We start from the raw sequence: 22,985 nt of genomic DNA, 5'->3' as shown, positions 1-22,985 counted from the left end.
TTGGGGAACGTGATTCTAGAGGCTAAAGGTAGAGCGAGCTAACAATCAAGGACTGGGCAGTTGGGGTTAGAACAGACTTGGTGGAGTAATGCCAAGTGGAGGAATGATTTGGGGAAATGGCCCGCACGACCTGCAGGTAGATGTCATCTGTAGCAATGCGGCAAAGCAAAAGAGGGTGTGGGGTGGGGTTGGGGGAGCAAACCCTCCGCGGTGCGCAAGCGCGATCTCTCAGGCCCCGCCCCTCCCGGCCGAGCCAGGCTCTGCAATTGGGTGTCGAGGTCATCGCTCTCGCCAGGCAGGCCTGCCGGGTCGATCTCGGCTCTTCCTGAGACCCGGGCCTGACGATGGCGGAGAAAACTCAAAAGAGGTGCGTATGCTGCTCGGCCGAAGCCTGCTCTCACTCCCCGAAGGGGCAGAACCTGTTTCGGGTTGCAGCGTGGGGGGGGGACTGGGACGGCGTTTAGGTGTCCGGTTCCGGAGTGCCACGCCCGGCGTCCTCCGGGGTGGGGGCGGGGAGGGCTTGTGCCTTGACACCCCCGGCCCCCCGACCCCAGGACCCCTGTGTAGACTCTCCGACCGGGCTCCGGGGGACTCTGCGAGCGACAAGCCGCCCCATCGGCCCTGACTGAGAGCCGGGGGCCCGGAGCTGTGGCCGCCTCGGTCACCGTCTTCACAGATGGGGACTGGCGGTAGGAAGAGTCTGCAGGGTTGACATAAAAGCATACAGAACCGTCTGCAACGGCAGCTCTGTTGAGCACCCTCGGTGTCAGCCATTTTTGTAATTTTTGTTTTGTTTTGTTTTGTTTTGTTTTGTTTTGGAGACAGGGTTTCTCTGTGTAGTTTTTGGTGCCTGCCCTGGAGCTCGCTCTGTAGACCAGGCTGGCCTCGAACTCACAGAGATCCACCTGACTCTGCCTCCCGAGTGCTGGGATTAAAGGCGTGCACCACCACCACCCAGCCTTTTGTAATTTTTTAAAGACACCCCCACACACACACACACACACACACTCCCTCTCTCTTTTTCCTGAGACAGGTTCTCAGTATGTATGTAGCCCTAGCTTTTTTTTTTTTTTTTTTAACTCTCTATGTAAAGCAGGCTGGCCTTGAACTCACAGGCATTGGTTTGTCTCTACCTCCTTTGTGCTGCGACTAATATCTTGAGCCAAACTAGGCCGAGATTCCTTCCTTCCTTCCTTCCTTCCTTCCTTCCTTCCTTCCTTCCTTCCCTTCCCTTCCCTTCCCTTCCCTTCCCTTCCCTTCCCTTCCTCTGTCCAACTCTTCTGCCGACTTAACAAAACCCTTGTTGTATCCAGTGCCATAAACTAAAATTTAACGTTTTCTTCGATTTGTGCAGGCAATCTGTCACCTTTATCGTAAGCTAAAGAGAAACCGATCTGCTATAAGCATCACTGTATCACTTGCACAACAGTATACATGCACACAGCCGTCAGAGGGCGAGAGCCTGGCTTGTCATTTGCTAGGTCCGAATACCCATCTCCTAGCTGCCTGCTTCCCACTGTGTCCCACCACCCACCCTTACAAGGTGCAATGGATCCGTGGGGAGATGTTAGTAAACATGTTTCCTACTATAACCAGTTGATCTCATAATAAATTTATTAATAGTTATGTCCTGCCTCCCAGAGAAATGTTTTGATGGCCATAAACAGTACTTGGGGTTTCTCTTTAGGGTATTAAGTAGGGCTGTGGTCGTTTGAATGGAATTGGCCCCCATAATCCCATAATCTCATGATTTTATAGAGAGTGGCCCTATTAGAAGGCGAGGCTTTGTTGAAGTGGGTGTGGCCTTGTTAGAGGAAATGTGTCACTGTGGGGGCGGGCTTTGAGGTTTCCTATACTTAGGATACTGCTGAGTGTATCGGTTGATTTCCTGTTGCCTGAAAGATGCAGAAGTCTCAGCTCTAGCACCACCTCTGCCTGCATGCTGCCATGCTCCCCACCATGATGATAATTGACTGAAACTCTAAAATTGTAAGGGAGCCTCCTCAATTAATTGTTTTCTTTATAAGAGTTGCCATGGTTATGGCGTCTCTTCACAGAAATAAAAACCCAAACTAAGACAAGGTTTAGAATCTTGGAATCTCTTCTACCCTTAGTTGCTCATAATGCTTACTGCATGAGAGTGAGCGTTATTTACTTATTTGAAGGCGTCAAGTCATGACAGGAAATGAGAGAGTTTATGGAAGCTAGGCATGGTATTAAATAACTTCAATACCAGCTCTTGGGAGGCAGGGGCAGGATCTCTGAATATGAAGCCAGCCTGGTCCGCATAGCAAGTTCCGTGCCAACAAGGGCTACATAGTGGAACCCTGGGGGATGAGGGAGGCGGTGGTTATTGTAATGAGTCTTTCTCTGTTCCACCAGCCAGCTCCCAAATCACAACAAGGAGACTTATTAAAGCACGGCCTATAGCTTAGGCTTGTTTCTAACTAGCTTTTATAAACTAGCCCAATTTGCTTTCTGTCTCATGTCTTTACTACCTTTACTTTGTAATTCCCATGTTGCTTGTTCTAGTCTCCTCTTGTCTCAGCTTCTTCCCAGAGTCCTCTCTGCCTCAAAAATCCTTCCTAGCTACTGGTCATTCAGCTTTTTTTTTTAAAGATTTATTTATTATGTATATGGTGTTCTGCTGGCACTTATGACAGCAGGCCAGAAGAGGGCACCAGATCTTATTACAGATGGTTGTGAGCCACCATGTGGTGGCTGGGAATTGAACTCAGGACCTCTGGAAGATCAGTCAGTGCTTTTAGCCTCTTAGCCATGTCTCCAGCCCCCAGCTTTTTTTAAACCAATCCAAGTGACAAGTCTTCACAGTTTACAAAAACATTATTCCGTAACATGTTATAAATTAGCTTATTTGACCAGAGCTTTAAACAGTGCTATATTTTGACACCAAAGCCACTTTAAATGAAAAGTAATATAGGACACTGAAAAGCGGGTGTGATGGCATACACCTTTAATCCCAGCACTCAGGAGGCAGAGACAGGTGAATTTACAGATCTGAGTTGGAGGCCAGCCTGGTCTACATAGTGAGTGTCCCGTGCAGCCAGGGCTATATTGAGACCCTGTCTCAAAAACAAAAAAACAAACAAACAACAACAAAACCAAACCAAATAATAAATAGATAATGATAGGCCGCCCACAGAGAGTCGTTCAGTTATCGCTGGACAAAGGACTAGAGAGCAGGGTGTTTCTGGGCAACCTTCAGCTAACTGCTGAGGATACTGATAACAGAACAGTGAATTCCCAGGAATGAACTTTGCTTCAAGAAATTTCTGGTATGCATTTCCATTTGACCATCTATAAAAATTCTAGAGTTGATGTCCCGTTTAGTTTTCCTCACCTGGGAAGAAGGAACCCCAATTGAAGGATTACCCGGATCAGAATTGTTCTTGTCTGTGAGAGAGGGTCTGGATTGATATGGGAGGCTTCGGCCCACTGGGGGCAGTACCACCTGTGGTCAGGCAGGCCTGTGCTGTTTAAGAAAGGACTAGAAATTGGGCCAGTTAGCAGCCTCCTGCCTGGTTTCTGCTTCACACTTCTGCCTGAGTCCCTGCCCTGACTTCCCTGGATGGATTGTGTACTGTTCAAGTGAAGTTGGTGGCTGTATCTCCTGTCAAGGTCATTGACAATATGTCTTCATGCAGGCAGCCACTATCCATCCCTGTCTGCCATCCCAGAGACATCATAGAGCTGTATTCAAAAAAAATTGCACAGTCCTCTTTTTCTTACAGTCTGTTTTTATTTAGAAAAAGAAAAAAAAGGCTTGAAACACAAGTATAAAATAGCATTAATCGTTTGTGTTATCTACATAAATATACGCATGAATAATAAAACCTCGCCAAAAAAGGTGAATTGATATAAGCAGGGCGCCTGCAGAGCCAGCTCTGCTGTGGCCACCTGCAAAGGTTCCACTGTTTGACTTACCAGGGTCCTCACACTCTGCTTAGAGCCTGAAACTCCAGGCTTAAGAGAGTTTCCAGGACTTGTGGCTTATAGAACTAAACTTATTTCCTCCAACACTGGGAATAAGGCGAAGAGGCATGGTCTCCTGGCACCTGTTTGGTAGCGATCAGCAAGAGTTTTGATCGTGGCTGAGTATCCAAAAGCACCAGTAGGTTACGTGGAAATTGTCTTTAAGACTCAAACTTTGTCTTTAAACAGCTTGTACTATAATTTTTTTTAGTTGGTTTGTAGCTTTAAAACATACATTTGCTGTTAGAGATTAAAGAGAAGTATTTGCTAATTTTGCATTTCTGACCTGTCGCTTTGCTGCCTATTAAATAGAACGTACACCACCACCACCACCACCCCATTTACATACTGCCAATTTGAGGGGCTCTGCCGTGTTCCTTAGCCAGGTAGTCTGGAAGTCATCCCAAATCCTGTTCTTTCTTCCCTCCTGTCTGCCCCCTCCATTTTCCTCTCTCCTTCCTCTTCCTCCCTCACACCCTCCCTTCCTTCTTTTCTTGCTCTGTGTAGCTCAGGCTGGCTTTGAATTCAGTCCTCCTGCCTTGTTCTCCCCACTGCTGGGATTACAGGCGTGTCCTACCATGTCAAAACCTTTGCATAAGACAGTGCTCTATTGACCAGTGCTTATTAGTTCATACCATAGCTTCTTAACCAGCCCCCATTGATGGACACATGGGGGGGGCACAGTTAGCTTCTTAACCAGCCCCCATTGATGGACACCTGGGGGGGGTGCGGTTAGCTTCTTAACCAGCCCCCATTGATGGACACCTGGGGGGGTGCGGTTAGCTTCTTAACCAGCCCCCATTGATGGACCCTTGGGGGGTGCGGTTAGCTTCTTTACCAGCCCCCATTGATGGACACCTGGGGGGGTGCAGTTAGCTTCTTAACCAGCCCCCATTGATGGACACCTGGGGGGGTGCGATTAGCTTCTTAACCAGCCCCCATTGATGGACACCTGGGGGGGTGCGGTTAGCTTCTTAACCAGCCCCCATTGATGGACACCTGGGGGGGTGCGGTTAGCTTCTTAACCAGCCCCCATTGATGGACACCTGGGGGGGGTGCGGTTAGCTTCTTAACCAGCCCCCATTGATGGACACATGGGGGGGTGCGGTTAGCTTCTTTACCAGCCCCCATTGATGGACACCTGGGGGGGGTGCGGTTAGCTTCTTAACCAGCCCCCATTGATGGACACCTGGGGGGGTGCGGTTAGCTTCTTAACCAGCCCCCATTGATGGACCCTTGGGGGGTGCGGTTAGCTTCTTTACCAGCCCCCATTGATGGACACCTGGGGGGGTGCAGTTAGCTTCTTAACCAGCCCCCATTGATGGACACCTGGGGGGGGTGCGGTTAGCTTCTTAACCAGCCCCCATTGATGGACACCTGGGGGGGTGCGATTAGCTTCTTAACCAGCCCCCATTGATGGACACCTGGGGGGGTGCGATTAGCTTCTTAACCAGCCCCCATTGATGGACACCTGGGGGGGGTGCGGTTAGCTTCTTAACCAGCCCCCATTGATGGACACCTGGGGGGGGTGCGGTTAGCTTCTTAACCAGCCCCCATTGATGGACACCTGGGGGGGGGTGCGGTTAGCTTCTTAAACAGCCCCCATTGATGGACACCTGGGGGGGGGTGCAGTTAGCTTCTTGTTTAGACTCAATGCCGATCTTAAATTCAAAGAAAAGATCCAAAGCTGTTTGCTTATGTGTGTAGAAGTATATGTGATTTTGGCCTACTGGACTGTGCTGCTTGAGAGGCCCATAATTAAACCCTCTTAACATTGATTTCTCATTTTTTCTATGAATTTTTTAAATCTTTTTCTTAACTACAGTCAACATCGCTTCATTAAAAACATTTATTATTATTTTTAGTGGTTTGAATGACACTGTCCTCTGTAAGCCCATGTGTTTGAATACTTGGTCCCCTGTTGGTCCATTTAGGAAGGTTTTGGAGGTGTGGCCTCAAAGGAGGAAGTTGGGGTTTTTTTACTCTTTGGGAGCCTACCACTCAGCTCCCATATAAATACACAGAGACTTATTCTTACTTATGAATGTCCAGCCTTAGCTTGGCTTGTTTCTAACTTAAATCATCCCGTTTCTCCTTAACTACATTTTGCCTCTGGGCTTTCTACCTTTCTTTACTCTGTTATATCTTTCTTTCCTTCTTACTCTGTGGCTGGCTGGGTGGCTGGCCCCCAGTGTTCTCCTCTCCTTCTCCTTTTCTCACTCCTCACTCTTCCCTAGATTTCTTCTTCTATATATTCTCCCTGCCTGCCAGCCCTACCTATTTCTCTCTCCTGCCTTGCTACTGGCCGTTCAGCTCTTTATTAGACCATCAGGTGTTTTAGACAGGCACAGTAACACAGCTTCACAGAGTTAAACAAATGCAACATAAAAGAATGCAACACATCTTTGCATCATTAAACAAATGTTCCACAGCATCAACGAATGTAACACATCTTAAGCTAATATTCCACACCAGCTGGAGGGCTTTGAGAGTTCAAAGGCTCTTGACATTTCCAGTTGCTTGCATATACTCAGTCTCTGTCTGTCAGTCTCTGTCTGAGGTGAACCAAGTGCAAGGTGTGATGTCTCAGTTTCCTGTTTTGCTGCCCGACTCCCCACCGTGATGAACTCTTTTTTGGTTTGGTTTGTTTTTCGAGACAGGGTTTCTCCATGTAGCCCTGGCTGTCCTGGAACTCACAGAAATCCACCTGCCTCTGCCTCCCAAGTGCTGGGATTAAAAGCATGCATCGCTGCCACCACCACCTAGCAGGTTTATTTATTTTTATATTATGTGCATTGGTGTTTTGCCTGCATGTATATCTGTGAAGCCCCTGGGACTGGAGCTACAGACAGTTGTGAGCTGCCATGTGGGTGCTCTGAAGAGTAATCAGTGCTCTTAACCACTGAGCCATCTCTCCCCTCCATTTCCCACCCCATGATGGACTCTTAGCCAAAATAAATGTTTTCTTCCACAAACTGCTGTGGTCAAGGTGCTCATTTCTACAACACAAAAGTAACAGTACACATTTATTTATTTTCTATTGTGAGTATTTACATGTATGGGGCTATATGCATGCAGTAGTGTGCATGTGGAGGTCAGGGGACAATACATGGAGTTGTCTCTCTCCCCTTCCACCATGTGGGACCCATGGATTGAACTCAGGTCAACAGGCTTGGCAGTAAGCTCCTTAATCAGCTCCATACCCCACTGAGCCAGCCATCTTGCTGGCCCCAACACACCTTCCGTAACAATACATGTAAATTTTCATTTTCTTAACTTGGGTTCCCAGACTCGAACTCATGTGGTAAGGCTTGCACAGGGCAGTGCTCTGTCTGTGGAGCCATCTCACCAGCCCATGCTAAAGTGAACCAGACCCGGCATGAGTGTCACCTTTGTCTTCTACAGTGTGAAGATCGCCCCTGGAGCCGTGGTGTGTGTAGAGAGTGAAATCAGAGGCGATGTGACCATAGGTAAGAAAATGATCAGTGTTGCCTCTCAAGACCTAGTGTGACCATAGGTAAGAAAATGATCAGTGTTGCCTCTCAAGACCTGATGTAGTCTGTGCCATGGATTTTAGTGTTTCACCTCTAAGTCCTCTCTCCTCCGTCTGTTTTTAGTTAATTTTTTTTCCTGTTAAGTGTTTAAGTGTGATGGAGGCCATGTGTGAATCTGAGTGTGGCTTGGACACTGCTTGATTTGAGAGAGAGCTGTAGTTCACCTTGGATGTGCCAAGCACTGCCGAACTCCAGAGCCATAGCAGTGAGCCGAACAAAGAACTTGCCTTTGTGGGTCTTGCTCTCTTACCGGCATGGACCCTGGAGTCCACAGGCCCAGGGTCACCTGCCATTTCTGTGGGTTACCTTGGACGTGTCACTCAGCCTCTCTGCCCTCCCGAGTCTTTCCCGTCTGTGGAACTGTACATAACCACGTCAGGTTCAGCAGCATGGCTTGCGGGGTGGCTTAGACATGCAGAGGTCCAATGACGCATATAGGAAGTTGGAGGTCACTGATTGTTCAGCCCTTACCGCACCAAGGAGGGAGGCTATGAACAAGGGTCCCTGTGGTCCAGATGAGTGCTGTCCGTTTAAAGAGCCTTCCCGTAAGTTCCACACAGCCATTCTCCCGCGTGTCTCAAGGCTAGGACATGGATGCAGCATGGGCTGCACTGTCCCCTAATAAAGTCGGGGTCCTACTGCAAGAAGAGGAGAGTGACACTGGATGGCAATTAGTGGTTCTGTCACATGCAGAGCAAGAATGGGGGTGAAAGCTCAGAGAGTTTCCCGTTGTTAGGGTTAACTCTCACGGTACAGCCTTGCCAGAAGTCAGAGCCGTCGCCCAGATCAAGCCAGCCCAGCATGTGGCAGGTAACTTACATGCATGGCTGAGTCCCCAGTGCCATGTCTACGACGCAGTTCTTTTTGTACAATCTGTTTCCCAGACACTGGATCCTTGCAATGCTCCTCCTTAGCCACAGCGTGCGTGTACCACACACACTCTCACAGTAGTATTTCTGTTCCCTCACAACAACAGTGCCTTGGTTTGGTTGGTTTTCGGTCTCACTGTGCAGTTCTGGCTGGCCTCGAACTCAACAGAGATCCACCTGCCTCAGCTTCTGAGTATGGGATTAAAGACATGCCTCACCAGGCCTGACAATAGTTTCTCTAATGGCCAAAAAAAGAAAAAAAAAAAAAAGTCATTTTCCCTTCTAGTAAGTTGAAGCCCTCAGCCAGTTTATGTGTCCTGTCTTATGGTTCCAGTGAAGACCGTGCCACCATTGGGGGACTTGGTTTAAAACATGACCTGTTGACTGATTCTAAGCCAACAGAATTTGGAAGATCGCTCTGTTTCTTCTCAGTTCTCCTAACTTTCTGTCGTCAGTGCAAACTTCCCATGAGGAGAAAGTGTGAGCCGGGACCCACTGGGAGGCACATCCATGTTGTTACTCCCCGCTGGCTCCAGTGTCCGTGGCTCTCATCATAACTCGGCAAGGTGTTCTATAATTAGAAGAAAAGACTGAAGTCATGTGTGCGTCAACTATGGAAAACTTCCCTTGCATTTCTAATTCCTTCTCATCTTAAATAATCAGCTTATGATAGTACTATATAATACATAAAGAGAGAGGATAGGAGCCAGGCGGTGGTGGCGCACGCCTGTAATCCCAGCACTCAGGAGGCAGAGGCAGGTGGATCTCTGTGAGTTCGAGGCCAGCCTGGGCTACCAAGGAAAGGCACAGAGCTACACAGGGAAACCCTGTCTCGAAAAATGAGAGAGAGAGAGAGAGAGAGAGAGAGAGAGAGAATAGAATAGATCTATCCAGAGGATGAACACACACATGAAACTTCCAGAACAAGAAGAGGAAAGGATGGAGGTGTCAGACTCATAGTTTAAGAAGGGATCAGTCATCGCAGCCTGTCCAGCTGAGAAGGCCTGGCCGTGAGAGCTGATGCCTTGCTTTATCCCCACTCAGGAGGCAGAGGATGGGAGGTGGAGCTGGGCTGTAAACTTAGATCCCACAGCCTTCCGGGACTACAGCAGCTGATGGGACTTCCCACGCGCAAAGCCAGCAGCGGCCCTTCCTGGGGTTGGGCACCAGGGTCTGCACTTAGCACAGTCCCCTCCTGCTCCTCTAGTTTCCACTGTTTGTGTCCTCACTTTCTACAAACCCCTGTCGTCCACCTCCCCAAATGTTGGGGTTGTGTAAGCAAAGACTGTGATTTTATATGTATGTATTTTTGTCTGCATGTCTGTGTGTCTGCGTACTGTTTGTGCACAGTGCTAGCTGAGACCAGAGGAACTGGAGACACACATCTGGAGTTGTGAGCAGTCGTGTGTGTGTGTGTGTGTGTGTGCCGAGCCTTCTCTCCAGCCCCCAAAGACAGGGTTGAAATGTCACTTTGGTCTGACATTTGGTCACTTGTTGATAGTATACAGATAGAATATTAAACATGTAAGATGGTCTGTCTTACAGATTTTTAGTAAGAGATAACAAGTTTTGAGACAGTCTTGCTTTACCAGGCTAGCCTGAGCCCGCAAGGATCCATCAGCCTCCACCTCCTAAGTGCTAGGATTAAAAGCATGTACTACCACACCTGGCCTTAAGAAGTGGTTAAAAAATAGTTTTATTACTCTTTTGAGAACGTTATACAATGTATTTTGATCATGTTCATACGTACCCCCTCAGAAATGATTTTTTAAAATCTTTAAGGAAAAAAAGCTAGAATGATTTGATGTTTATCAACAGTGAATTGTTTTGTGTATGTTATGTATGTGTGTATATAAACTACAAACATATAGTGGTGCTTGTCATCAGACATGTTCTGAATATGCTTACATTTATTTTAGAAACAATTCTGGTTGTTTTTGTTTGTTTAGTTGGTTGGTTTTGTTTTTTTGTTATTGGTTTTGGGTTTTTTGTTTTTGTTTTTTTGGTTTTTTTTGAGACAGGGTTTCTCTGTGTAGCCCTGGCTGTCCTGGAACTCACTCTGTAGACCAGGCTGGCCTCAAACTCACAGAGCTCCACCTGCCTCTGCCTCCTGAGTGCTGGGATGAAAGGCGTGCTCCACTACTGCCTAGCAAGCAGTTCTGTTTAAAGCAAGGAAAAGAGGCAAAGAGTGATGTAGTTACACGATGTTGTCTCCCACAGTTTTATCTCATATTTGTTATGAATATTTTTTATCTTCCCCCCACCCGGTACTCAAACCTTCTGTTTCTTTAGTTGTGTCTATAAATAGGGGTTTCCAGAGTTTGTGCTTAGATAACTGTTTCTGTCGTTTATTACATTATCTCATCTGTGGCAGCTGTTCATTTTTTTTTGAGATAACACCCCTGATTCAAACCCTCCTGAGAGACACAGTTATAAAGTTTAACCGGAGCAGAGTTTTCTGGTTCCAGCTCCCCCACCAGGTCTTGGTTTTCCTTTAAAGCTTTTTGTTTTGTTTTGCTCAAGTTTCTGCTGAACTTGCTGTATTTCCCTTGTGCTGTGGAGTTGGCGGTTTGGGCACTTGATAAACTGCTTACCAGAGAGCTCGAGAGCAGTAAACAGAAATGGGGTTCTGTTGGTCCACTGTTGGGGTCCTCCACGTGTGGACTTTTTACACCTTTACTAGTTTGGAGAGGGCAGGGTTTTTTGGGTTTTTTTTTTGTTTTGTTTTTTTTTTTTGGTTGTTGTTTCGTTTTGTTTTGTTTTTTCCAGTTGGTTGGTTGTTTTTGCCATGTTTCAAGTTTTTGGCCCCTTAAACAGATCTGCAGTTTTCTAGGAATTCAGTTGTTTGCTCCATCAGTGAAATTGATTAAAATGTGAAGCAGGTGTGTATATGTCAGGTTGCCTACAGCACATTGTCTGGAAAGGAGCAGGGAAGGCGGGCAGCGTAGGACAGGGAGGGGTGTCGGGGTGGATCTCCACAGTCTAGCCCTTGTCCGGAGTGCTCTGACTTACAGCCCTGGGGAAGCGCCCCCACCTCCCCACCTCCCCACCTCCCCACGCCCTCCTTGGAGGGCGCTCAGACTGAGAGTCCAGCGCAGTTTCTTAGCTAACATCATTTTCTGCAAATCCTCCTTTGGAGAGCTGACTAGCACGTGAGGAGGGCCCCGTGGTGTCCCGTCCCTGTGCTTGTGAGGGCGGACTCCTGCTGTGAGCATGAGTAGTGGAGCGACAGACTGGGCACAGTGGGAAACTGTCCCTGCTAGCCACTCTCCCCCGCCGAGCGCACTCAGCCCCAAAGCCCTCCCGCCGGTGGAGCCTTCTCCAGCAAAGCCTTGGTCAAGGGAGGTGATTTTCAAAAGAGCTGGGGTTTACTTTAAAATTATTTATTGATAGATGAAACTGTACCCAGGGATTGCTGTCTGTGGAAGAGGTGGCGAGCGCCCTTTACCAAATGAGGGAAAAGGAGACGTGTTGCAGGAATGTCTGCCTGGCCCTGCTCCGGAAGCCCAGCCAGCCGCTGAGAAAAAGAATTCATCCGCCAGTTCCGGCGGCTCCGACTCCAGACACATTTGTCCAAACAAGGAGATAAGCCAGAGAGGCTTTCAGCACACTCAGTAGGGACCCACAGACCGCCCTGCCAGGGGGAGCGCCAAGAAGGTCCTCGCCAGAGCGCAATGGGAAAGGGCTCCGCACGGGGACGGAGTTGTTTTTTTTTTTTTTTTAAGCATTATTAACTTCAAGACCCTTAAACATGGCTGTAAATCAGACCCATTCTAGATAAAAGCTTTCCTGATACACAGGGGAACCCGGAGGAGACGGCCTGCCAGCCAGCACGCTGCTGTCCCTGAGGCTGCTAGGACTGCCAAACCACACTCTTCGCTGTCCCCTGTGCTTTGTGCTCGCGCACTCTCGGACTGTTCAGTTATTGCTGCCCCGACAATTGCTTCCATCTCCCGATTCAAAGCAGACTGGTTTATCCCTGGTTATTTCAGCCCCGGTGTGCCACAGCCTGCAGTTAGGCCGTGATGCCAGCAGGTGGCAGTAGTGTCCAAATCAAAGGCCTCATTTAAACTCTGTGTGTGTGTGTGTGTGTGTGTGTGTGTGTGTGTGTGTGTGTGTGTGTGTGTGTTCCAGTTACCTGTTAGTACTAATGATTAACAAATAATAACGGCAGTAATAAAACACCAGATTAAACTGCTCAGATGCTGGGCGGTGGTGGTGGTGCACGCCTTTAATCTCAGCACTCTGGAAACAGAGGCAGGCGGATCTCCGAGTTCAAGGTCAGCTTGGTCTTCATACAGTGTTTCAGGCCAGCCAGCACTACATAGTGAGACTCTGCCTCCAAAAAATACTTATTCTGATTTGGTTTTGCTATATAATAACTTTGTTTTATTTTGCTTCTTTGGTTTGGGTTTTTTGAGGCTGGCCTCCCGACTCGTTGTGAAGTCTGGGATGGCCTTGAACTTCAGCTCTTCTTGCTCCCTCCCACCTAAGTGTTGGGGTTACAGGTGGCCCCATATTTAGTGTATGGGAGGGTGTGTTTGGATACCAGGGTTCATGTGCATGTCAAGGCCAGGGACAAGCTCAGGTGACCCTCTCAGGCACCTACCTTTTGTATTGTAGAACTCAGCAGGCAGCTAGCTGCAGGGATCCTGACTGAGCTGTCTCAGTCCTACGTCAGTATTTTTGAAAGAAAACAGTGTCATTTCTTTCCAGAGGTCTATTAGAGGAATCCATCCTCATTGGCTTCTCTCATGTTCTTCTTGTCCAAGCTGCAGCTTGAGGGTCAGCAGGAGGCCTGGAACCCCTGGCTGCTTACAGCAAGCCCTGACAAGCTCTGTGTCCTACTCAGTCAACCCTGTACGAACCGGAAGTCTCTCCTGTGCTTAACAGCCATTCCCAGGATCCCTGAATAAAGGAGAAAAGCAGGCCCTGCTCTGTCCTGAGGGCCTAAATTCACCATTTGCTTCTTTTTCAGAAGTTTTTAGCTCTTCGTGGCAAACAGTGGACTTCTCATTTTTAATGTTTTATTGTTTGGTCTGTGCGTGCAAGTATGTGGAGTCAGAGGACAGCCCCGAGGGGTCGGTCCAGCATGTGGATAGAATTCAGGTCCCTAGCTTGGCAGTGTGTCTTTACTTGTTGGACCATCCTGTCAGCCCCGGAATCTCACCTGAATAAGTGGAGGTCAGGTCCTGTGATAGCCCTTTCAAACACTGTTTCTTGTAGCTCACATTTCCATCCAGTGAGACAGGCTGTTAAGGATCTCGTCCTTTTATAGATGTGAAATGGGCCCTTGAGAGAGCGCCGGCATGCACGCTGCCTGTGAGTGAGAGCCCGCAGTCCAGACTTTCTAGACAAGGGTGGGTACTGGCTGGGCTCCAGCTACAAAGAACCTAAAGGAGACTATGACCCTATATTTTGAATATTTGGAAGTAAAGTAGCAATCTGTATTGTGTGAGCTACAGCTCTCCATTGGCTTGTACCACTGCAAGATGTGGAATTTGGAGAATCCAGTATGTGTGATAGCATTGTTGAGCGCCTGGAGACTGCAGATGTCTAGACGACCATTAGTAAGAATGAGTAAATGGTAGTGCGTTAATGAAATGTGAGGTGTTTTTAGCCATCAAAAAGGAGCAGTTGAATGCTTTCCCCCAAGGTTTATTTATTTTTAAACTCCTTGGTGATTTTTGTATGCTCTGGTATTTGCCGGTCTCAGGTATACCACGGTGTTTAGTCTGCAGGACCTGTCCCCTGCACTGTAGACAGGCATGCCCTTCAGGAGTGGGGCTCACAAACCGACCTTCTCGTTTCGTGCTTGTATACTTTCATTTTTAGTAATGATTGTGTATTTATTTCATAAATAAGGAGATCTATGTGTATAGGTGTGTGTACATATGGACATGTACAGATACACATAAGAAGAAAAAGGCACACATGGTCCACTTGAGAATCTTCCCAAGGATCTCAGCAACCCTATCTTCTATCCTGAATAGCGAAGGTGTCAGGGAGTTATCAAGGCTGTTATGCTGTTTATACTAGATTGTGTGCTCTCTCTGTCTCTGTCTCCCACCCCACCCCTACCCCCGCCCTGTCCCGTGTGTGTGTGTGTGTGTGTGTGTGTGTGTGTGTGTGTGTGTGTGTATGTGTGTGTAAGAGATTTGGTGCTGGGGACCCACCCGGGGTCTTGTACATACTTCCTACATGCTCACCAACCGAGCTGCACTCCTGGCCCCATCACAGGTTCGTTTTTTGCTGCCCTGTAACATACAGCATTATGTCTTGCCTGTTATAAGCCAATAGTGACTTTTTATTTAAAAATGAACAGTTTATATCACAGAATCCTGGAAGTGTCACCTCTACCCCCTTGATCCTTCTGTCCACCTTCCTTTCTGAGTGAGTTACTTCTTGTCACTGTTTAAAATTGAGATAGCCTTGAATAATCCAGCACTCAGGAGGCTGAGCAGGAGCCAGGCCAGCAAGGGACCCAGAGTGGAGCCCGCCGTAAGAGACAAAACAGGAAACAGGAAAGGAAACTCGCTTAGATGCTGAGATAAGAGCAGGTGGGTGTGAGGCTGAAGGAAGATAGGTTTTCTTCTGCGTGGTTTCATTATCACCAAAATACTAGGCCTGAAGGCAGATAAGTGCTCTCCAAGGGCGCTCTCCCTCTGTCCTTAGATTGAGACAGGACGTGTCTCAGGTCTCCCAGCCTCAGTCTGAGTGGCCCGGCATTCGTCTTTAGCTCCCCTTGCCTCCGTCCTCTTGAGTACTTGAACTGTCCATGTCATGTCTTGCCTGCTTCCAGTGAGCATGCCTGCACTCAGATAACCACAGTGGAACAAGGCTGACGTGGACCCTGTGTTCCCAGACTTCTGTCTACCCATGGACAGAATTGTTGTTGAGACAGGGCTTCTCTGTGTAGACCAGGCTGGCCTCGAACTCAGAGATCTGCCTGCCTCCTGAGTTGCTGAGATTAAAGGTGTGCACCACCACCGCCTGGCCACGGACAGAATCTTGATCACGTGGTACAAGATGGACGTTCTATGTTATAAGCAGAGTACCCAGCCTGTCTGAAAGAAAAGATGGCAATTAGTTTTATCACTGCCCATGTGCCACCCACCCATTGTCTTCAGCGTCATCGCATCCAACCCTTCCCTTGGTCCCGCAGGACTGCTGCTCCGGTCACCCCCATGTCCTGATGAGGTCACAGGAGGTTGGAGCTGGAGGCTGAACTGTCTGGCTCAGCTGCCTGTGCCCTTCCACTTATTTTGGCTCTGGATTTGGCACTAACCGCTGCCGATAACAGCCAGAGATAGTGTTTGTAAGGTACCTAGCCTGGTGCCTGGCACAGACTTAGAAACTGTTCCTCCCAGCAGCCTCGCCCACCTCCATCACCTCTCACCCTCCTGCGGGAAGTGTGGCCTACACCAGTAACTTCTCACCTGCTCTCTTTCCCAGGCGCTCGGACTGTGATCCACCCCAAAGCACGAATTATTGCGGAGGCCGGGCCGATAATCATCGGTGAAGGAAACCTGATAGAAGAGCAGGCCCTCATCATCAATGCGTGAGTAAGACTGACGCACAGGTGCTGAGCGCCACGGGGAAACTTCCCATGTCAGCTGTGCAGGAGCCGAGCTCCTGCTGAGCTCGAGAGAGCACTCTTTCAGAACTACAGAAGGGGGTTAAGGCTCTTTCCAGCATAAGCACACGAGGAACCCAGGGAAAAAAACAAAAACAGACCACTAAAAGACTGCCCAAGGTGAGAAAGCCAGAGCCCCCAGCCCTGGGTCTAGTAGTGTCCAGTGTGACACGTTTTCATGGTTTCTCGGCTCACCATCCAGTGCCCTCGTGTTGTGGCTACCATGCTGAAGACGTTTTTGGTTGGATTTCTTTTGATGGCCACATGTGAATTTAACTGTTTTCCCCTGTTCCACCCAGAATTACATTCACAAAGTGTGGGATCCTTGTAGCAATTCATAAACTTTAAAGATAAAAATGTGATGTCAGACCATGTGTAATCTTTGTGAACTGGGCTGCAATACCCAGTATGTTTTCAAAAGTGTGTATAAAATTTTCTAGATAAAATTTTGGCAAGAAATTCAAGCTTTTACCTAATTTGTAGCAACAATGTATGGAATTTGTGTGGGAGAATGTTTAGCTATGATAAAAGGTGATTTGTCTGACACTTAGCACAGGTCATGTGGGAGTTTCTTAGGGCGTGAAGCCTTCTCTCTCGCTCTTCTTTTCTTTTTTCTTTTTCAGTATGAATGCTCTCTATTTGGCAGCTTGGGTGTGAGTCCATTCCCAGCAGCCTGTTCTGCAGAGGTCAGCTGTCAGAGATAAAGCCATCCTCTTAGAGCAGAGGTTTATTTTCCACACATTTCACTAGATACCCCATCTCACAAAATAATGGTTCCATGTGGCTGTCTGTTTACAGTTTTAAATGGTTATGATGAGTGAGAAATCTTCAAGTTAGGCGTGATTTTCATTCTGCTGTAGCAGGCTGAAAGTACAGTTAGGAAGAATTTAAGAAATAAGGGAAGGCTGGAGAAATGGCTCAGTAGTAAGAACCCTTGCTGTTCTTGAGGAATACCTGAGTTCGATTCTCCTCCGTCACATGGGGCAGCTCACATCCAACAGTGACTCCAGCTCCAGCGGATCCGATACCCTCTTTATTTGGGGGTGGGGGAGCACAGGGGTTCCCCATAGCCCTGGCTGTACGGGAATTCAGAGATCCACGTCCCTCTACCTTCCAGGTGCTGAGGTTGGCCCCTCTTCTGAGGTCACTTTTCTATCCGTGACTTCTTACATTTCTGTAGTTCTGTTCATCTCAGAAGCTAGCCTTCCCTTCCCCAGCACAGAGAAGAAGTAATTCACCTGCCTCAGGAGCAAGATAGCTGTGGGTTTTAACCTTGGTGCAGGTAAAATTGAGACAGTTGATCCAAACTCTGCAGTGGGTAGCAGCCATTGACTGTCCTTGGCCTTTGCTGACTTGTCTGTTCTCTTTACAGTCATCCAGACAATATCATCCCAGACACCGAGGAGCCAGAACCCAAGCCTATGATCATTGGCACCAACAACGTGTTTGAAGTTGGCTGTCATATCCTATGCATTAATCTGCTACAAGTCTTCCCTAGATGATTCCTCCCCATGTAAAAACTGATACATCTTATCTAGCACATATATTTAAAGTATATATAGACTGGGCCATTTGTAGTATGTTAAGAAATCTTAGCTGGGTGGCGGCAGTGGCACACGCCTTTAATCCCAGCACGCGGGAGGCAGGTGGATCTCTGTGAGTTCAAGGCCAGTCTGGTCTACAGAGTGAGATCCAGGAAAGGTGCAAAGCTACACAGAGAAACCCTGTCTTGAAAAACCAAAAAAAAAAAAAAAAAAAAAGCTTTTCTGGGGGTTAGAGAGATGGCTCAGTGCTTAAGAGCATTGGCTGTTCTTTCAGAGGACCCGGGTTCAATTCCCAGCACCCCCATGGTAGTGCACAACTGTTTATAATTCCAGTTTCAGGGCATCTGACACTCTCACACAGATACACATGCAGGCAAAATACCAGTTCACATAAAAGAAAAATAAATCATTAAAAATGAAAAACAGAAATCTTTTCTTGGAAAGGGGCAAGGGAGGGAGACAGTGAAAGAGATAGATGTATCTTTCTGGGACTGGGGTTGTGTTTGATTCCTGTTACCACAGGAAACAAAGTCCCTCAGGTAAATACTGACCCTGACGTGCACACTCGCACACTTACGCACTCACGAGCACACATCTTAGCACTTTGAAAGTCATGTACTAGGCCTGCTTGATGACAGATAACCGTGGTGGGGGCATTAAACACTGAGAAGCTAAGTCCAGCTCCTGTTTGATGTAAAAGCTGGCACAGTGGCTCAGTCAGTAAAAGCACTTGCCACCAGGCTGGACCACCCTAACTCAGTCCCCCATCCCACATGGCTCAGGGAGAGAACTCCAGGCTAGACCACCTGAGCTCAGTCCCCCATCCCACATGGCTCAGGGAGAGAACACCAGGCTGGACCACCCGAGCTCTATCCCCCATCCCACATGGCTCATGACTCCCTCAATTTGTCATTGATCTAAACACAAACACCTGGCACACATGGATGTTCAGACACACATGTAGCCATATATGCAGTACACAAGTCAATGTAATAAAATACGTAAAGGCTTATGGGTGGTATGTTTATACCTGGAGATAGTTGTGTTTGAGAATTAAAGCTTTGCTATAGATTGGCTCTAACAAAGAATTCCGGCAAGGCTGAGTCTGTGCGGCTGGCTGTTCTCACAGCTCTGTTCCCAGTACACTGTGAGGACACTCTGCATTCGTGGGAAAAAGCATTTCCTTAATTAAGGCTTTCAGATTCCCAAGCCATGAAAATAGGAGATAATAATGTCATTGAGTCAAAAGGTAAGCTGTGGCCAGAGTTTGATTGTCAAAGTAATTGCCTCCTTTCTCTTTGTTATGTCCGGGAAACGACCTAAGTTCAAGCAAGGCGGCATGCCTGGATTGGACCAGAGTCATTGCCAGATTCAGACTTTGCCTCAAAAGAGCCTAACCTGGTTATGTGGTCATCTGATAAGGTGGCTAACTAACTGCATTAAGTTAAAAGGCCAGCTGTGTGGTTAAGTAGGGGCTGGATTAAAGCTCCTTGGAAGGACTTGAGCCGGACTCCTCTCTCTGTTGGCTGTGCTCGGTTGGATGAACATGCTTGCGGGATGAGAGAGACAAGTGGCCGCTTCGCTAGGAATTGCTCTCTTTAATGTCAGGACTGCTTTACCCTCGCCATTCAGAGACAAATGTCATCCACTTATCAAAATTAGAGCCAGGCGGGGGATTACGTGAGGTCCCCACCCTGCTGGGAACCAGGTCCCACCGCTTGGCCTGCGGTTCAGAGAGAACACTGCTTTGTCTTGGCCCTGACTGATGTGAAAGAGAACGCTGCTTCTCTGAAATAACAAAGTGTACTTTCCATTAATTTGCTTAATAGTTTTAGTCTTCATTACCAACTATCACTGTTGTTGTTGGCCTCTCTGTATTTCTGAGTCGACATGTGCTCGGCACTGTATGTTCATTACCTATTGCTCCTTAAAGGGAGCTGAGAAGGAGGGTAGACTCCCCGCTCAGAGAGCTTCCACTGACTTACAGTGCCACACGGCCTGCTGGCAGGGACTCTAATAAACCCCCCCCACACACACACACCACCTGGTTCTGTGCTGTCTATGAGATCATTGGACCTAGGCATTGCCTTTCAATTTCTTCTTAAGGCCTATTTGTCCTTTTATACCTAAGATCATAAGGGAAAGTGTAAACAATGAGAAATGTCCATACTCACTTGTCTTAAGCTGTGACTCTGTCCTCACCACAGCATACATAGGCAGAAATGTCATCTTGACCAGCGGTTGTGTCATCGGGGCCTGCTGCAACCTAAACACTTTTGAAGTCATTCCTGAGAACACGGTGATCCACAGTGCCGACTGCCTGCGAAGGGTGCAGACGGAGCGGCCGCAGGTACCGGAGCCTCTCTAAGAGGAGTCGTCTAGGGCCACTGACTCTCCCCAAGTCCCATATGATTGTCTCAATGGGCAGCAGATAATTAGGGGCTGCGGGTGTGACTCAGTGGTGTGATTAGCATGCAAGGCCTTGGGTTCCATCTCCAAAGGCAAATGAGTAAAACATCAGAGAAACATTCCCCAGATTTGAATTTATTTGCAGTTCATTCATGATTCTTTAGATTAAAATCAAATATATAAAATCTGTGTGTGTGTGTGTGTGTGTGTGTGTGTGTGTGTGTGTGTGTGTGTGTGTGTGTGTAGAGAGAGAGAGAAAGAGAGAGAGAATGTGTAAAAGAGGATCTGGAATTGATATTTTGATGTACCTTACCCTTGACCCTCACACCAAAAATATCAATTCTGATTTACTTCCAAAATACAAATCTTCAAGATGAGGAATGACCCCCACAAACATCACACTGGGTTTCTAACCTAGTTTATGAAAGTGTAGCTGGATTATAAACACAGCTTATGAATAAAGGAAGTATGTTTAGATATTTCCCAGGCTTACAAGAAATCATCCCCTCCTACTAACCCAAATCGAGACTAATGCTTGACTAGGAGATGAAAGGCCCAGGCCTTGAGCGTCCCTTAGACAGGAGACGTTCAGACCGCAGTTGTAAAGCTCAGGTCTTGGCATGCTCAGTATAGATTTCTGGAGCTTCCTTTTCCTCCCCCCAAAGAAAATATTTTCAAGACATTTGATACTTGACCTTTCTTAACCATATTTTTAATCATAAATTAAAACCAGTTCTTTCTAGATTATTCTACTTTCCCATTCTCAGAGTTTAATATAGCCCCTGTCGGTCTGGAATTTACAGCCACCGATGACCTTGAACGTCTGTCCTTCTGATTCCAATTCCCTAGGGCTGGGTTACTGGCATGCACCAACACTGCCTGCTTTGTGTGATGCTGAGAACAAACCCAGGGGTTCATGCATGCTAAGCCAGCCACAGGCCACTCAACTGGGCAGCCTCCTCGCCCCAATGGCGTACTCTTCTCTTGTAGTCTTGGCGTTGTTGTTGTTATTATGAACTGGTATTCCATAGGCGAAAGGGGAAATTTAAGTTTTTAGATTACCTTTTTGTGTAATAACAAAAGTGAGTAAAGGAAGAGAAATAAAGGCAGAATTGGAGAAAGGCCATCAGAAGGACTTGAACAAGAACGTCCGAAGTCTAATGTCAGAAGTGTACAACCGTCTCCCAGACGTCACCAACCGTAACCAGGCGATCACACGGTGGTCCTTATTAAGACAGCTTCCTCAGACTCTGTGACACAGTGTCTAGGCTAGAATCCCTGCTTTTCACAAGTCCCTCAAGTGCTGGCCCAAGGAAGTAAAGCTCAGCCTAGGACATCACAGGGTGTATGAGAAGCACTCCTAATGTCTAGGAGCCAGATAAAAATCTATAAACAGAAATTCCTATGTGTTTTTCTATGTGAAATTGTTTGACATTACCATTGCAGACTTAAGACAGCAAACGGGCACATGAGTGAAATCATGTTCAACTCCATGAACTGGAAACGGTTCCATCTCTAGTGTTGACCTTGCTTTCTGCAATCTTCCATCTGTCTCTTCAGCCCCAGACACTGCAGCTGGATTTCTTGATGAAAATCTTGCCCAATTACCACCACCTAAAGAAGACAACGAAGGGAGCTTCGACTCCAGTTAAGAATTAAGCTGTTGTCAAGTAGTGCTCCGTCTCTGCTGGCTTTTGAACGGGCCGGGAGTTTAACATCCCATTGACTTTCTGTTGGAAACTTGAGTTATGGAGAGAGGTGGGTCCCACTGTAACTACCTTTATAATTTGTGTGGAGTGTATTGTTTCTTGTCCTTGTGGTGATTTTTGACTCAGTTTGTCTTTTATGATCAAAATATTAGCCTTGCATTTATTATGTAAAGACCATCCATGATGACATGTCATGTTATGTGTTTATATTCTAATATAACCATAACTAAATAAAAGTCTGGCTGAATATTTATGATACATCCAAGCTGAGAGTCTTCCCTTTACCTCCTGTGTACTTATAGCTTTTTAAAAATGGAGGAGGGCCTGGAGAATGGTTCAGTGGTTAAGAGTACTGGGAGCTGGAGAGTGGCTCTGCTCTCCCAGAGGACCTACGTTCAAATCCCAGCATCCACATGGCAGCTCACAGCTGTCTCTGACTCCGAGATCTGACACCCTCACACAGACATACATGCAGGCAAAATGCCAATGCACATAAAAGAAAAATAAATAAATTATTATTAAAAAAAAGTACTGGCTGCTCTTCCAGAAGAGCTGGGTTTGATTTCCAGCCCCCACATGGTGGCTCACAACCATCTGTAGCTCCAATTCCAGGGGATCTAATACCCTCTTCTAATCTCTGAGAACACCTGGTGTACAAGTGGGGCACATACTTACATGTAGGCAAAACACACACATAAAAGGTGAATACATCTAATCAAATTGTAATACCCATGAGGGCTGGAAGATGGTTCGCATGGGCTAGGCTCACGTCTGAAGATGCAGGTGAGATCCAGCAGCACCTGAGTGTAAGGCCTCACTCTGCTTTAAACGACTCTAGAGCTGTATGTTTCTTCTCTTGGTAAGCAGTCAGGAAGAGAAGCCTTAAGTACATTCGGAAGGATTTGTCTCTGATTAAAATGGCAAGCACATGACCACTTAGCTTAGTGTATTCCTGAGTTTCTGAGGATAATAAAATGAAGGCTGGGGGCTGGAGGGATAGCTCAATGTGCAGAAGCTCCAGGCACTTGCCACCAAGTCTGGTAACCTGAGTTCCATCCCCAGAGCTCACATGGTAGGAGAGAACTGACTCCCACAAGCTGTCTACTCTGACCTCCACAGATGCGCACACACAGACACAGGAAATAAATGTAGGGAGATAAGTACTAAAACATTTTGACATGCTTATGAAGTTCTTTTGACAATAGTACTAATCACTGACTAGTAAGTATGCATAAGGTTGCTTATCTAATTATGTGGAGGGTGAAAACTTA

General features: G+C 47.2%; 1 protein-coding gene across 1 annotated transcript; it reads left to right on the top strand.

Annotated features, from left to right (window-relative positions):
- Window positions 1-233: 233 nt before the first annotated feature.
- Window positions 234-21,979, top strand: Dctn6 (dynactin subunit 6). Its single transcript, XM_036166888.1, has 7 exons — window positions 234-367; window positions 7,399-7,463; window positions 15,872-15,977; window positions 17,425-17,513; window positions 18,798-18,845; window positions 19,804-19,946; window positions 21,566-21,979. The coding sequence occupies exons 1-7, from the start codon at window positions 345-347 to the stop codon at window positions 21,662-21,664; spliced, it is 573 nt and encodes a 190-aa protein (XP_036022781.1). The 5' UTR covers window positions 234-344; the 3' UTR covers window positions 21,665-21,979.
- The last annotated feature ends 1,006 nt before the right edge of the window (window positions 21,980-22,985 follow it).

Source organism: Onychomys torridus, chromosome 17 (assembly GCF_903995425.1).
Source record: "Onychomys torridus chromosome 17, mOncTor1.1, whole genome shotgun sequence".
In the NCBI taxonomy this organism is placed as follows: domain Eukaryota; kingdom Metazoa; phylum Chordata; class Mammalia; order Rodentia; family Cricetidae; genus Onychomys; species Onychomys torridus.
Note: the sequence above shows the minus strand (reverse complement) of the source record. Positions and strands in the feature narration are given on the sequence as shown.